At 47.8% G+C, this 12,810-nt stretch overlaps 2 protein-coding genes across 5 annotated transcripts in view; one reads left to right on the top strand and one right to left on the bottom strand.

The window, feature by feature from the left end:
* Window positions 1-12,810, top strand: part of TRAPPC9 (trafficking protein particle complex subunit 9) — a 509,514-nt gene that overhangs the window by 70,222 nt on the left and 426,482 nt on the right. For all 4 annotated transcript variants that reach the window (XM_049700891.1, XM_004265298.4, XM_033419745.2 and 1 more), the window contains one exon: window positions 7,121-7,264. In XM_049700891.1, the coding sequence (XP_049556848.1) occupies window positions 7,121-7,264 (144 nt within the window). The remainder of the gene's footprint in view (window positions 1-7,120; window positions 7,265-12,810) is intronic.
* LOC117199635 (protein CEBPZOS-like) lies at window positions 9,759-10,622 on the bottom strand. The gene has a single exon (XM_049700893.1). It carries the CDS (start codon window positions 10,129-10,131, stop codon window positions 9,889-9,891), a length of 243 nt encoding a protein of 80 aa, XP_049556850.1. The 5' UTR covers window positions 10,132-10,622; the 3' UTR covers window positions 9,759-9,888.

Below are 12,810 nucleotides of genomic sequence, written 5' to 3'. Positions count from 1 at the left end.
GATGAATTACTCTGTCTGGACTTCTCCCCATTCTGACCTTCTCCCCAAAGCATCACTTAACATTTGATAGAATTGTACGCTCAGGATGAATTCTGATTAGCGTAGAGCAAGGAGTTGGCAAACTTTTTCTGTCCAGGGGCCAGGGAGTAAACATTTCCGGCTCTGGGAGCCCTCCGGCCTCTGCTGCAGCTCCTCGGCTCTGCTGCTGAGGTGTGAGAACAGCCAGGGATGAAATGTCCGCCGACAGATCTTTACTTATGGTGCGGGTGGGGCCGGATTCGGTGTGCGGACCGTAGTTTGCCACAGCCCTGGCTCAGAGCACAGCGATATCTGAAATCACTTCGGGGGGCCCAAATTACTTAAAAAATGTTTTCCAGAGTGTTTTCCAAAATCATTTAAAAGGCGGGACCTGGGGTTTGGAAGAGCAGAGGGAGACTGAGTGAGCAGCACGGCAGGTGGCCTTTGAGGAGTGGAGGGAAGCTGAGACAGGACACAGCCCTTCATTAGCCCCCGCCTCCTGTAGAAGCCAGAGACCTGCCGCTGGGGGCTTGGCATGTGAGCACACGTGCTCAGGAGGTGTTGATAGGAGCGGGGCAGCGTGGACTTTGGGCTTTACATGTCCTGCCTCTCTGCAGCCACAGGGGGAGGATTGGTGGGCCCAGTGCTGATAGGAGCGGTCTGCATACTTCTCCTGTTTACGTAGCGTTCCCTTTCTAAAGCCATCTCACATAATAGAGCCTGGTCACATGACCTTGCCTGGTCTTCCTCATCCTGTGCCCTTGCTGTTGATCTTTTTAAAAAGTTAAACAAGGGGCTTGACGTTTGTCTCTGCTGGATAGCATCGGTGATGGGGCTCGTACTGTTGATGGAGTGATTTTGAACCTGAACTCTGTCCCTGTCTTCTGTCCCAGCCGTTGGTGATGGTATTAAGTGCAAGGGGTCAAGGGTAGAACTGGGGACCCTCTCTAGGAGGTCTTGCTATTAGCAAACGTTTCTTGCTTCTTACTTTGTGCTGGACACCGTGCCACATGGTGAGGGTAAATGCATGGACACTAAGCCACGTCTGAATTCATTCAGTGACACTTTCTTCCAGATCTTTCACCATCTCACCCAAACAGAAATCACGACACATTTTTTTCATCTGCCATGTCATCTGCTCTTCCTTTCTCTAATTCCTTTTTCCTCTGTGTTCCCCCAAGAGATGGGATGGAACGTAAGGTTTGCTGAGCACTTGTTTCACGACTGGCGCTTTTGGGCGGACTGTGAGTTCTGGGTAAATTAATACTGGCGGCCTGTGATTTCAGCCCCAGTGTCTCTCTTCTGCAGCCAAGAACCTCAGGGCAGTGGCAGTCAGGTGCTTCCCAGAGACCATTTTAATTTCTTCCTGGCATCTCTTGTGGGCCTCTAACTGGCCTCTAAGGGCTGCTTCTACTCTCTCTGGACAGCCTTGCCCCAGCAGTGGTCACAGGACTGTCCTTCGTGTTCTGAAACGCCGAGACCATGTGGTGTTTAACTGAAAGTCATCTTGGAGCCTGAGGGCTAAAGGGACTCACAGCCAGAAATGAGAACCTTCTGGTGGGCCCCGTCCCTGCAGATGGGATCCCTTGGCTGGCCTTCTGCGTGACCTGTTTGCCCTGGGCTCCCAGCCTGTCACCTCTTGCGGGGGGCGGGGGGGGGGGAGGGTTTGTGCAGTGAGGCCCGAGCATATATGTTTGGAAAAGTCTCACATGATTCTGAGAAGACTGATCTAGCTCCTTCCCCCTCTTCACAGACAGGAAACTGAGATCCAGAGGGGAGGGTGGGCTTCACTTGGTGGTGTTTCTGCTGGGAGCTCTCATTGCTAATGGAGTCAAGACAGGGATCCTGAGAGGGAGGCTGTAGGTCCAGGTGACCCTGGAGGGCAGAGGACAGTTAGGGAAAGAGAGGACAGGTGTGATGCGTGATTCGGGAGGTGCTGGATTTGGGGCGCCAAGGTCAGGCCGAGCCAGGATGAGGGATTCGGGATGCAGGTCACACTTGCCATCACCCTTGCGTCTGGTGTTGCACAGGGAGCTCTCCCGGGACGCAGCCAAGTGAGGAAAGCAGTGGAGAGACCACGGGGCGTGCAGGGGAGCTTGGCTCCCGGATCCTCGCTGGTCTGCGTTTACTTTGCTCGTCTCCACGGAGTGAGCGGCCGCATTCCGGGGAGGCCCTTGCTGAATTCCCGGGCTCTGTAGCTGCTCTGCAGTCTAGTTGTGAGCAGCCGTCCGCTTCTTGGAGGAGAGGGCAGAGAGTGCAAACCGGACAGCACTCTCAGAGGGGCGCTGCGTGCCTGGGGTCTGCTCTCAGGGTGGAGGTGCCGGGAGCTGAAAGGCTCTTCTGACACAGCTGGCGGCTTCCCTTCTCGTCTCCACTCAGCGCTTAATGGCTGAAGGTGAACAACAGCAAAGGAGCCCCTGGGTGTCGCGCGGTGGCACTGGCGCGACAGGGTGTCCACGTGTGTCCACACGCGAGTCACGGGAAGTGGTTTCACCAGTTCACCCATTTACCTAGGAGCTCGGACGGTGCTTATTCTTCTTCTAAATGTAAATCATGTGATAATGGATTTTATCACGTCCCTCCTACCACCACACTTTCCCCTGTGTGATCTTATTATTTTTTAAGTAGACTTCATTAGAGCAGTTTTAGGTTCACAGCAAAATTGAGCTTAGCCATTTCCCACATAACCCCCGTCCCCCGCATCACCCCCCCCAGCCTCCTTCCTCATCAACATCCCCGCCAGGGTGGTGCATTTGTTACAACGGATGAATCTGCACTGACACAGCGTCACCCAGAATCCACGGTTTACGTTAGGATTTATTCTTGGTGGTGTCCATTCTGTGTTGTTTGTTTGTTTTTCCGTTACCACACTGCCTTGATTTTTGTAGCTTTACAGTACATTTTGAAGTCAGGGATGTCTTTATTTCTTTAAAAAGTTGTCCTTATATTTCCCAGTATTTTAAGTGACAAATATAGAGCAGCTTCCTTGCCTGGTAGGGTCAGTGCCTGAGAGTGTTGCCTGCACGAGGACGCTGTCCTGGGTGTGGGCGAGGCCTGGAACCCAGAGCCTGCTGCCCAGGCCCAGCTGTGTCCTGGCCCAGGGCTGGAGGGTCAGGTGATGGAGCGCCCCGTCTGCTCCACACGGTCTCTCTCCCAGCACACCTTGCACTTGCACTTGCCTTACGCTGCTTGTGGCCTCAGGGAGAACGGTTTCATACGTGTACCATCATTTCTCACGGCTTGGTGAGCGGGTGCAGTGGGCCCTGTACCGCACTTGAGGGAATAGAGGCTTGGGGAGGTTAAATGCTATTCCTCAGGTCGAACAGCTAGTGAGAGGGTGACACCATTACCGACTGGCTGCATGGCCCCCGTCAAGTCCTCTGTCCCTCATCTGTACAGGGAGGTACTTTTACTGTGTCACGGGAAGGTTGTTATAAGGACTGAGTGAGTCAGTCCCCAGAATGTGCTAGGACAGTGCTCAGCAGATACTGTCAGGTGAGGTCTAATTCCATCTGTCCCTCTGAGGCCACGTGGAGGCTGGAATAAAGTGCCCTGCGGGCCAGTGCTTCAGGCCTGGCCCCATTGGGAAGGAGTGCGTGCTGGTGGGATGGCCCCCTGCCTTGGCCCTGGTACCAGTGTTTGAAGTTAAGGGCAGAATAGCTAGACACGCCCTAGAAGCTTTCGGGGTTTACATTTGAAAGGCTGAGAGTTGCTGGTGTGAGAGACGAGACGAGACCTCCAGGCCTGTGGAGGGGACAGTTGAGCGTACAGGCTCCGTTAGGCCGTCTTCGGGACAGATTTCGTGGGGTGAGTTAGTGTCTGGGAAGGGGGTTTTTCGAGCGGTCACACCGTTGCTCTGCAGAGAGCTGGGAAGGGGGATTGAGTTTCCATGTGCGTGGGACCGGGATCCCTGTTAGTGTGCTTCTGACAGACTTCTGGAGAGATCGCAGGTGCTTTCCAGTGACCCCTTTTGTATCCCTCGAACATAACTGCAGGCTGGCTCCAGAGTAAATGCAAGCCTCCTGGGCTCTATGCAGTTACACTGGGCTGGCCTTAGCCTTTTCTTTCCGTGCTGGGCCAGTTGTGCACACGCCATCCAGGTGTCCACTGCCGGGTCTCCTGCCGGCTATTGCTTCCTCAGGAATGCTCTTCCCTGCCATTCACCGCTGCACCCCAGGCATCCTTCAGGTCTCCGCTGAGTGTCAGCTCTTCTAGAGGTCTCCCGTCGTCTCTCCACCTAAATGCAGTCCTTTTATTTCTCTCTTTCACGTACTCCTGTTCTTTCTAAACAGCATTTCCCATAATGTGTAAGTACCTTAAAAAAACGGGGCAATGATTTAGCACTTCTCCCCCCGCCACCCCACCAGGCTGTGTGCCCCGTGAGAGCAGAGACCCTGCCTGTCCCTGTGTCCCCCTTGCTGGCACACAGCAGGCGTGCCTGTAAATACGTGTAACGTGTGTCCACACCTGATGAGCAGCTACGTGGCATGTGCTCATTGCCATTTATTGAACAGAGTTTGTTTCTTGATCTTAATTTTTAAATCACATGGATGAAACATGTTTCTTTTGAAAAATGAAACAAATAAGCACACCTCCATGTGATTTGGTACTTTTTACTTAGCCTTCTGTTTTGGGAGGGGACATTCACCATCATTTTGTGAAAGAGGTGGGGAGGTAAGGTAAGAGATCAAATAAGGTAAAAGTGATAAATGTCAGCTGGCTGTATTTTTAACAAGAAATAAAAGTTACTTTAAATCCCATCTCCACTGTTGCTCTGGACTACTTTCAACATTTCTCAGAGAATTAAATGGAATTCTACTAAATCCCCGTACCTGTGAATAAAAGGGAAATTGTATTCTCAGGACCTGAAATGTATTTCTCTCTGTTTCTGGAAGTGAACATTTTCCCTAGCTGGTTATGGAAAGTCGAGGTGGGAGCACAGAAGTGCACTGTGTGTATTTGCTAGCGTAACGGGCTGCTTATCATCACTTTAATCTTACTTGTGTTCCTATATATGAAGATTTTTTTTATCCTACCTTTTGCTTAGCCTTTTTCTGAATGAGAGATTAAATTTTCCCCAGGAACTCTTACGAAAGAGAGTGGTAAGGCACGTAAGTTTGGTAAAAGGCAGTAGTTGAGATAATAAACTCTCACATTGCTGAACTTTCTGAATACAAGAGTGTTGAAAATTTTATCACCGGCTCATATACTGCAAATCTGTCTAAGAATAAAAAGATTCATATTTTATAGGACGAGCAGTTTGAATTGCATAGAAATTATGATTTGTACACTATTTGGTGTTAAGAAAATTTATACTCAGTCTTACCGTAATTGCCTGTGGTAGGAACTGGATCCTTATCTATTTAAAAAAAATCTGCAGAGTGATATGTGCCCCATTCTTGGTATGGTGGGGTGGAGATTAGTTAGGTCAGGTCATTTAGAATTCTGGGCTAGGTTAGTCATGACGTTGATTTCAGCCTTATCATCCTTTTCAGAATCTCTTATTTTGTTTTGGCCTTTGGTCTTTTGACATCGTGGAAATACTGCAGGGACTTGTCATTCCTTCCTCTCCTGTCATTGTATGAAAAGATTTCTGTAAGATAAAACTGGTAGGATATCAAGGTTTTTGTGTGTGGGTAGGTTTGATCAGCTCTAAGAATTTCAATTCATAATTATTAGTAATTGTTATTCAGTTAACAGTTTAAAAATTACTATGAAATAATTTAAATATACACAAATCAGAGAGAATAGTACAATAGCCCATCACCCAGATGAAATAATTAATAAGATCTTGCCATATCTGGCTTTATTCAGACCTTTCTTTTTCTTTTATTTGTTCTTTGTTGAAATATTTTACAGCAAATCCCAGAAATCATGTCATTTTACCCTATATGCTTAAGTAGGCATGTCTGAAAAATAGGGGCTTTTTCTTTCATCATGCTTTCAACTTGACCCACGAGCCTGTTAAGGACCAGCTCTGTATTAGGCATCTTACTAGGCAGTAAGGATATTTGGGTGAATAAGACACCATCCTGGCTCCCAAGGAAATTAAGGACTGATGGAAGAAACAAAGACCCAAGCTTACAGGTGCCTCACTGTATGTGCCAGATAACGCCTATGGGACAAGATTTGTGCAGGATTCAGTGGAAATTCACAAAAGGGACTTGCCAGCCTTGTAGGGTAGGCAGTGGGAGAGACGGTCAGTAGGCCTATGAGAGGAGGAATGCTTTGGTCAGAGTCTTAAATCCTTTCCCCCAACCTTTCAACCAACCCCCAGGGGCCCCTGGGCACACAGCACTGGGTGGTAACTGTTTTTGAGCCCTGTTTCCACATCTTCATGAAGAATTTTAAGGTGGAAAATATTTAAAAGCAGTAACTGTTGCCAAAAGGGACTTGGAATAAACAACTCTAAAATCCTGTGATCTTAAAAAAATACTTTTCGATGGCTGTGCAACCGATTTCTTCCACCTCTAATTTCAGACACGCTAAGTTGTTTTGGAGGGAGCAGCCACAGTTTTGTTGGTAACCTTTCTTCTACCTTAGCTTTCTGCTTTTCTGTTCTTATACTTCAGAGAAATGCTGTGCTTTTTAAGTTTATGGCCTTGGTTGTTGATAATGAAGGCTCATCAAATAGTATTTTCTTGAAAAAAAAAAAGTATGCTGTAATTCAAATACATGCCACTGAAAACATAATATTTTGTTATAACCTTATTATAAGTATTTCAAAGTGGGTTATTTTAAAAATTGTGTCTTTGCAGAAGAGAGAGAATATTGGGTTGGCCAAAAAGTTCGTTTGGGTTTTTCTCTAACATCTTGTGGAAAAACCCGAACGAACTTTTTGGCCAACCCCATATAATATAAAGCATTTTTTAAAAACATAAAAAACCAAAAAACCATGTGAACAGGTGCATCATGTGAGTGTGCTTCTCCAGGATAAACACAGGGGAAATGCTTTGGTTGCGCTTTGAGCGTGGTGGTTGAGGCGTTATCTTGAAATCACGAGTTTTACACATTAGACATGGCTCCAGCGGGCTCATGTGTCGGCCCTGTTGCCAGTGCGCCCCTGAAGCTGTGCTCTGATGCTCTGTGTCTTCTGTCGCAGGCACGCACCGAGGCTGGGCTGCCGTCCAGATGCGTCTGCTTCACGAGCTGGTCTACGCGTCCCGGAGGATGGGGAACCCTGCTCTCTCTGTCAGGCACTTGTCCTTCCTGCTACAGACCATGCTGGATTTCTTGTCAGATCAAGGTGAGTGGATTCAAACTCCAGTTTTCTCCCAGGAAAGATGAATGAGTGCACTCCTGGTGCTGGCCCCCGTCAACACCGGCCCAGGATCGGGTGGTGATGTCCTCCGTGCCCTCACCTCCCTGGGCCCCTCTCGCTGCTCTCAGCCTCCGGCATGGGCTCCCCTTGCCTTTGCCTATGTTTTATAAAATGTAAGTGTCAACGTGTAACACTTATATGCAGAAGTGCATGGTTCACAAGCACACTGCTCAGTGAGTTTTCACGAAGTGACCACGTGGTACCCAGCACCCAGATTGGACACAAGACCAGAACCCCAAACACCTCTGTGCCCCTTTTGGTCACTGCTCCCCTCGCGGGCAGCGTCTGTCTTGACTTTCTGAGGGATCGTGCATGTCTTTGCCCACACATCAGGGCAACGTTCTTCTAGGTCCTTGCCTCCGTCACCTTCTCTTCTCACACAGTTCCTGGGTGTCACGTGTTTCTTGGGTTTCAGTCACAATCCGTTTATCTCCAGCCCAGGCCCCACCCTGAGCCCCAGGTGTTCTCCTGCTGCCTGGGTGCCGCACAGGTCCTTGGAAATCAGCCCTCCGCTGCCTGTGTCCCAGTGCCCTGTCTGCCTGTCCCTCCCGCCGGGTTAGCATGTGCTGTGGGTCCCCTGGGAAGCACTCTTGGATGTGATGCAAGTGCGGGGCGTTTATTAGAAGTGCTCTTGGGATCGACACCCACTGAGGGGAAGAGAAGGAGGCAGGTCTGGTTGGGCAGAGGGAAGCTGGGCCTCGGGGCAGAATCTGCAGGGGCCTGGGCAGCCCCCGGGAGCTCCGGGCTGGGGTGACCCTGGAGCCGTCCTGCATCATCCCGCAGGCCGGCCTTCTGCCCCCTCACTGAAAGGTCGTACAGGTTCTCATGGCGAGGTCCCTATCTCCCTGTGGAGGGCACTGTCTGGAGAGGACACTGCCCAGAGCCTTGGGGGTGAGGCCTCAGCGGGGCCTCTGGCACTGGGATGGCCGCGCTGTGTGGAGAGGAGCTGGGTCTCTGTAATCACACACCCAGGGGATGACGCAGCTGCTCCCAGGGAGGGGAGCACATCCCTTCCCTGAGCTGCTTCCACCTCCCCCTGCCTCACCTGCCTCGTCCTGGACTTTTTTTCTCGCAAATACACATCTTCTTCCTGCAGCGGGCCTTTGCCCTCACCCCTTGCCTGCACCTTGTCAGCCATCTCCCCTGGGTCTGCACTTCCTCTAGGCTGCCTGTCACAAGTCCCAGGGGACCCGTCGTCCTCCTGCTGTTCGGTCTCTCCCCTCACGCACTTCTCACGTTGCACCGACAGAGCTGGTGCCTGTTTAGTCGGTCTGTCTTCCCTGCAGAAGCCCCAGGAGAGAAGGAACTTGGTGGTTATTTAAGGTCATATTAATTAGTGATCCGAAGACGCTGGGTCTAGAAGGAGAGAAACTTGGGATATTTGACCCTGTTGAACAAACCGCTGCCTCATAAGGGCCTGTGTGTAATGGTATTTGGTTAATTGGAGTCTTCTGAGAAGAGGACTGAAGTCAGGAGGACCAAGGGTTCCCTCCACTCACCCCAACCTCTAATTACCATAACCTCAGATCAGTAATTAAGTTCTTCCTGGGCCTTCATTTTCTCATTTGTACAACTAGGATATTACAGATTGTGTGGCAGCTTGTTATTATTTTAATGATAGTATTTTAATTGTTTGGGTGACCTTTCTCCTGGGGAGCTCATGGTATCATTCACAGAGTTGATAACTAACATTTCTAAATATCACTGCATTGAAATGAAATACGGAAGAGAGGAGTAGCCTTGTCCTTGGACGGGAACCCGTCTGGGTGTTTGCAGATGGAGGCAGCACAGTCTGGGGGTTCTTGCCTGCCCCTCCTCATAGGTCCCCCCCGCCCGGTGTGTGCCAGTGCGCGGGAACTCACAAGATGGGTTCTGGGGCCAATTGTTTTTTGTTTTTTTTTATGACGAATTTTATTCCAAAGTGGCTCTAGTAGTATCAGAGACATTGATGTAGGGTTTAAATATTGTTTCAGGTAAAGTGACAATGGATAAAAGCAATATTTCTAGTTAATATGTTTTTAGATAATGGGATTTTAAATGTGTGAGTTAAAAATGTAATAAATATTAATGAACTTATTTACAAAACAGAAACAGACTCATAGACAATAGAAAACTAACCTACGGTTACCAAAAGGGAAAGGAGAGGGGAATAAATTAGATAGACAACAATGTCCCACTGTATAGCACAGGGCACTATATACTCAATATCTTGTAATAAACTATAATGGAAAAGAAATGTAATAAATATTAAAAATAGGTGTTTTACTATTTTATCTACTTTGAAAGATTTATCAGTTCAGAATTATAGGGGAGATTTTTTTTTTAAAGGAGAACTACTTTATTTTGAGTAATAAACAAAACTGCATTTATAACATAATAAACAAACCTTCCTTCAATTTCTTCACAGTTAGTCCAAAGAATAAAACCTCTGACTTAATGAGGATTTACATTTAACCTTAAATATTCTAAAATCCATCCATGTCAACTTTGGAATTTTAGTCTTGCCTGATACTATGAAATAGGGCAAACCTTGATCAATGGGCAAATTCCTAATTTTTGCCGTTCAGCCACTTTTCTGGATCTTGCTCTCTGATTCTGTACATTCCAGAGTGTTCGGTGGATTTGTAATGAACTTCCAAGATGAAGGGGAATTTCTTGCTCATTGTTTGCCTGAAACCTTGGCTTGTGTTCATCTTTTTAAACAAAAAATATGCTCCAAAAATGCCCACAAGTTCAGCTAGTAAAACTCCTTTAAACATCTTCTTTGCCAGTGGATCCAGAGTACAGGCCATCCTGAGGCACGTACTCGCGGGGCTGCTGGGACCAACTGTTTACATGAAAAGAATAGGGTGTGGGGAGGATGCCACGGTTAAGCCTATAGAGGAGTCCATAGTAAATGATGGATATGGGAGCATCATGGGGGAATTGACAGTTCTTTTCAGAGGTGGAAGAATGGTTTGGGTAATGTTCCATGAAGGAGGTGACCTTGACCTTGAAGAACAAATTGGTGTTTGCCAGACAAGACTGAGCAGAAGGAATAGCTTCAGGTAGGAGGACTTTCTCCAGTTCTGGTGGAATTAAGAGGGTTTGGTTTATTTGGGGAATGTTAGATACAGTGATTTGTGTGATTCTGTTGTCTGGGATTTTGGGAAGGAAAGTGGATGATCAACAGTAGTGCAATACGATCCTGCAGTTCCACTCCTAGGTATATACTCAAGAGGTTTGAAGACATACACCCACATAAAAACTTGCACATGAGTGTTCCTAGTGGCATCACGCATAATAGCCAAAAAGTGAAAGCGGCATCCATCAATGTCCATTCACTGATGGATGGATAAAGAAAGTGTGGTGTGTCCACCTGGATTTCTCATTCTCTTCCTCTCCCTCATCCCTTCTTCCTTTCCACTTTCCTTCCTTCTTTTGGCTAACATTTGTTCATCCTTCAGATCTCAGTGTAGATAACCACTTCTGTTGTTTTCTACAAAGCCTTTCTTGGTCCCTCAAGACTACCTTGTGTTCCTTTGGAACATTCCCACTGGAGTATGTGCTTACCCATCGAGCACTTTAACCCACTATATTTTGATCGCTCAATTAATTGACAGGCTCCGCACTCAGGCTGCAAGCTCTCTGAAGGTGTCTGTCTGACTTGCTGTTTTTCTTGTCCCTGTCACCTAGTGGCTTGTGCTGGCATCCACATATGGCTGGACGCATTAATAATAAATGCTTTTCCTTTTTTAAAAGTAACTTTATTGAAATTTAGTTCTCAGACCACAGTTTAAAATGTGCCCTTCAGTTTTTTAGTGTATTCACAGATATGTGCACCTGTTAACCACAGTCAATTTAAAACATTCATCACTTTGAAAAGAAACCCTATTAGTGGCTAGTTAAAGCCACTGTGGCTGGTTAGTGGCACACTTCAGTACTCACATCCTGTTGAATGCATTAATAATAAATACTCTTTCTTTTTTTGGTTTATTTTCACTGTTACTGGGAAGGCTATGGTGAGCCTCTTCAGCGCTTTGGCTTTTCGAGCAGGAGAGAGATTTTGTCAGGAGAGGGATTACTGGGTCAGCCATTCTGAACACTTTTATTGCTGTTGAGACATATTGGAAATTGCCTTCTGAAAGGATTGTTCTAATTATACCTCTGGCAGCAGTGCTGCTCATTCAGTATGTAGAAAACGTTGCCTTATTGTTTTAATTTGTATTTTCTGGGTAAGTTGCAAGTTTGGATATTTGTTCTGTGTTCCTGTTTACTAATTGTATCTCTTTTATGTGAGACTCTTTTACAGTCTTCTGACTGTTTCCCTGTAGCTTGTCTCATTTGTTTCTCATTTCTTGGGAGGCAGATAGCATCAGGCCACTGTGCTGAGGTCTGTCACGCTTTGAGATGCTAATGAAGTCCTTTGCCCAAAGTCTGTCAGTTACTATGAGAGATACTCATACTATGAAATGTATCTTGTGCCCGTAACATACCTGGATGGTGTACAGCGGGTTTGAAAGAGTTAAGACACCTCCTGAAAGTGCTTCACTTGTTTTTGAACTAAAGCTGAAAGTAGCAGGAAAATCTGTTTTAAACATTTTATGATAGATCTCTTTAGCATAATACGAAACTTGAAACTGTTGCTGGAACTCTGAGAAATACATTTAACATTACAGAGGATTAGCTCAGACCAACATATGTGAATTTAACAGAGTATGAAGCGCTCTACATTTGACCCACATTGGCCATCCTTTGGTTTCTTGAATATGTCAGGATTTTTGCTTTTTGGTGTTTTCTTGTCTCAGGACGTCGGCTACACTCTTGCCAGCCGTCCCGCCTTCAGCTCTGGGGTGGGTTTGTGCAGGTGGCCTCCCCATCCCCGCCCTCACACCGTCTTCTGGTCATGTCCCGACTTTTCTTCAGGGCGGGCAGTTTTTATGGCTGACCCTCCACTTCCTCTCTTGATAAATCCCCCTCTAAGAGAGTCGGGCCCCTCAGGGACAGCAAGACTAAGTTATGGGACGAGGGGCCGAGCTGCCTGGGAAGAGAGGGGTTTCCTCTTTTCTGCCGGGAGAAGCGTGAAGCCCCAGGAACTGCTGGTGACCACACTGGGTCGTGTGGAGAAGAGTCTAGGAGTGGAGCGGACTCTTCCTTGTGTGGTCTTCTCCGTCCCAGCAAGCACACCGTAATCCAATCCCTAGAGCCCTAGGGCCTCCCTAACTAGAACGTGCTTTCTAAGAAAGCAGTGACTCTGCTTGGATCACTGTACCTTTTTTTTTTTTTTTGCTGTACGCGGGCCTCTCACTGTTGTGGCTTCTCCCATTGCGGAGCACAGGCTCCGGACGCACAGGCTCAGCGGCCATGGCTCACGGGCCCAGCCGCTCCGCGGCACGTGGGATCCTCCCGGACCGGGGCACGAACCCGTGTCCCCTGCATCGGCAGGCGGACTCTCAACCACTGCGCCACCAGGGAAGCCCCTCACTGTACCT

This window comes from Orcinus orca, chromosome 17 (assembly GCF_937001465.1).
Source record: "Orcinus orca chromosome 17, mOrcOrc1.1, whole genome shotgun sequence".
Lineage (NCBI taxonomy): Eukaryota > Metazoa > Chordata > Mammalia > Artiodactyla > Delphinidae > Orcinus > Orcinus orca.
The sequence above is the reverse complement of the archived record's forward strand: the minus strand, read 5'-3'. Positions and strand labels throughout refer to the sequence as shown.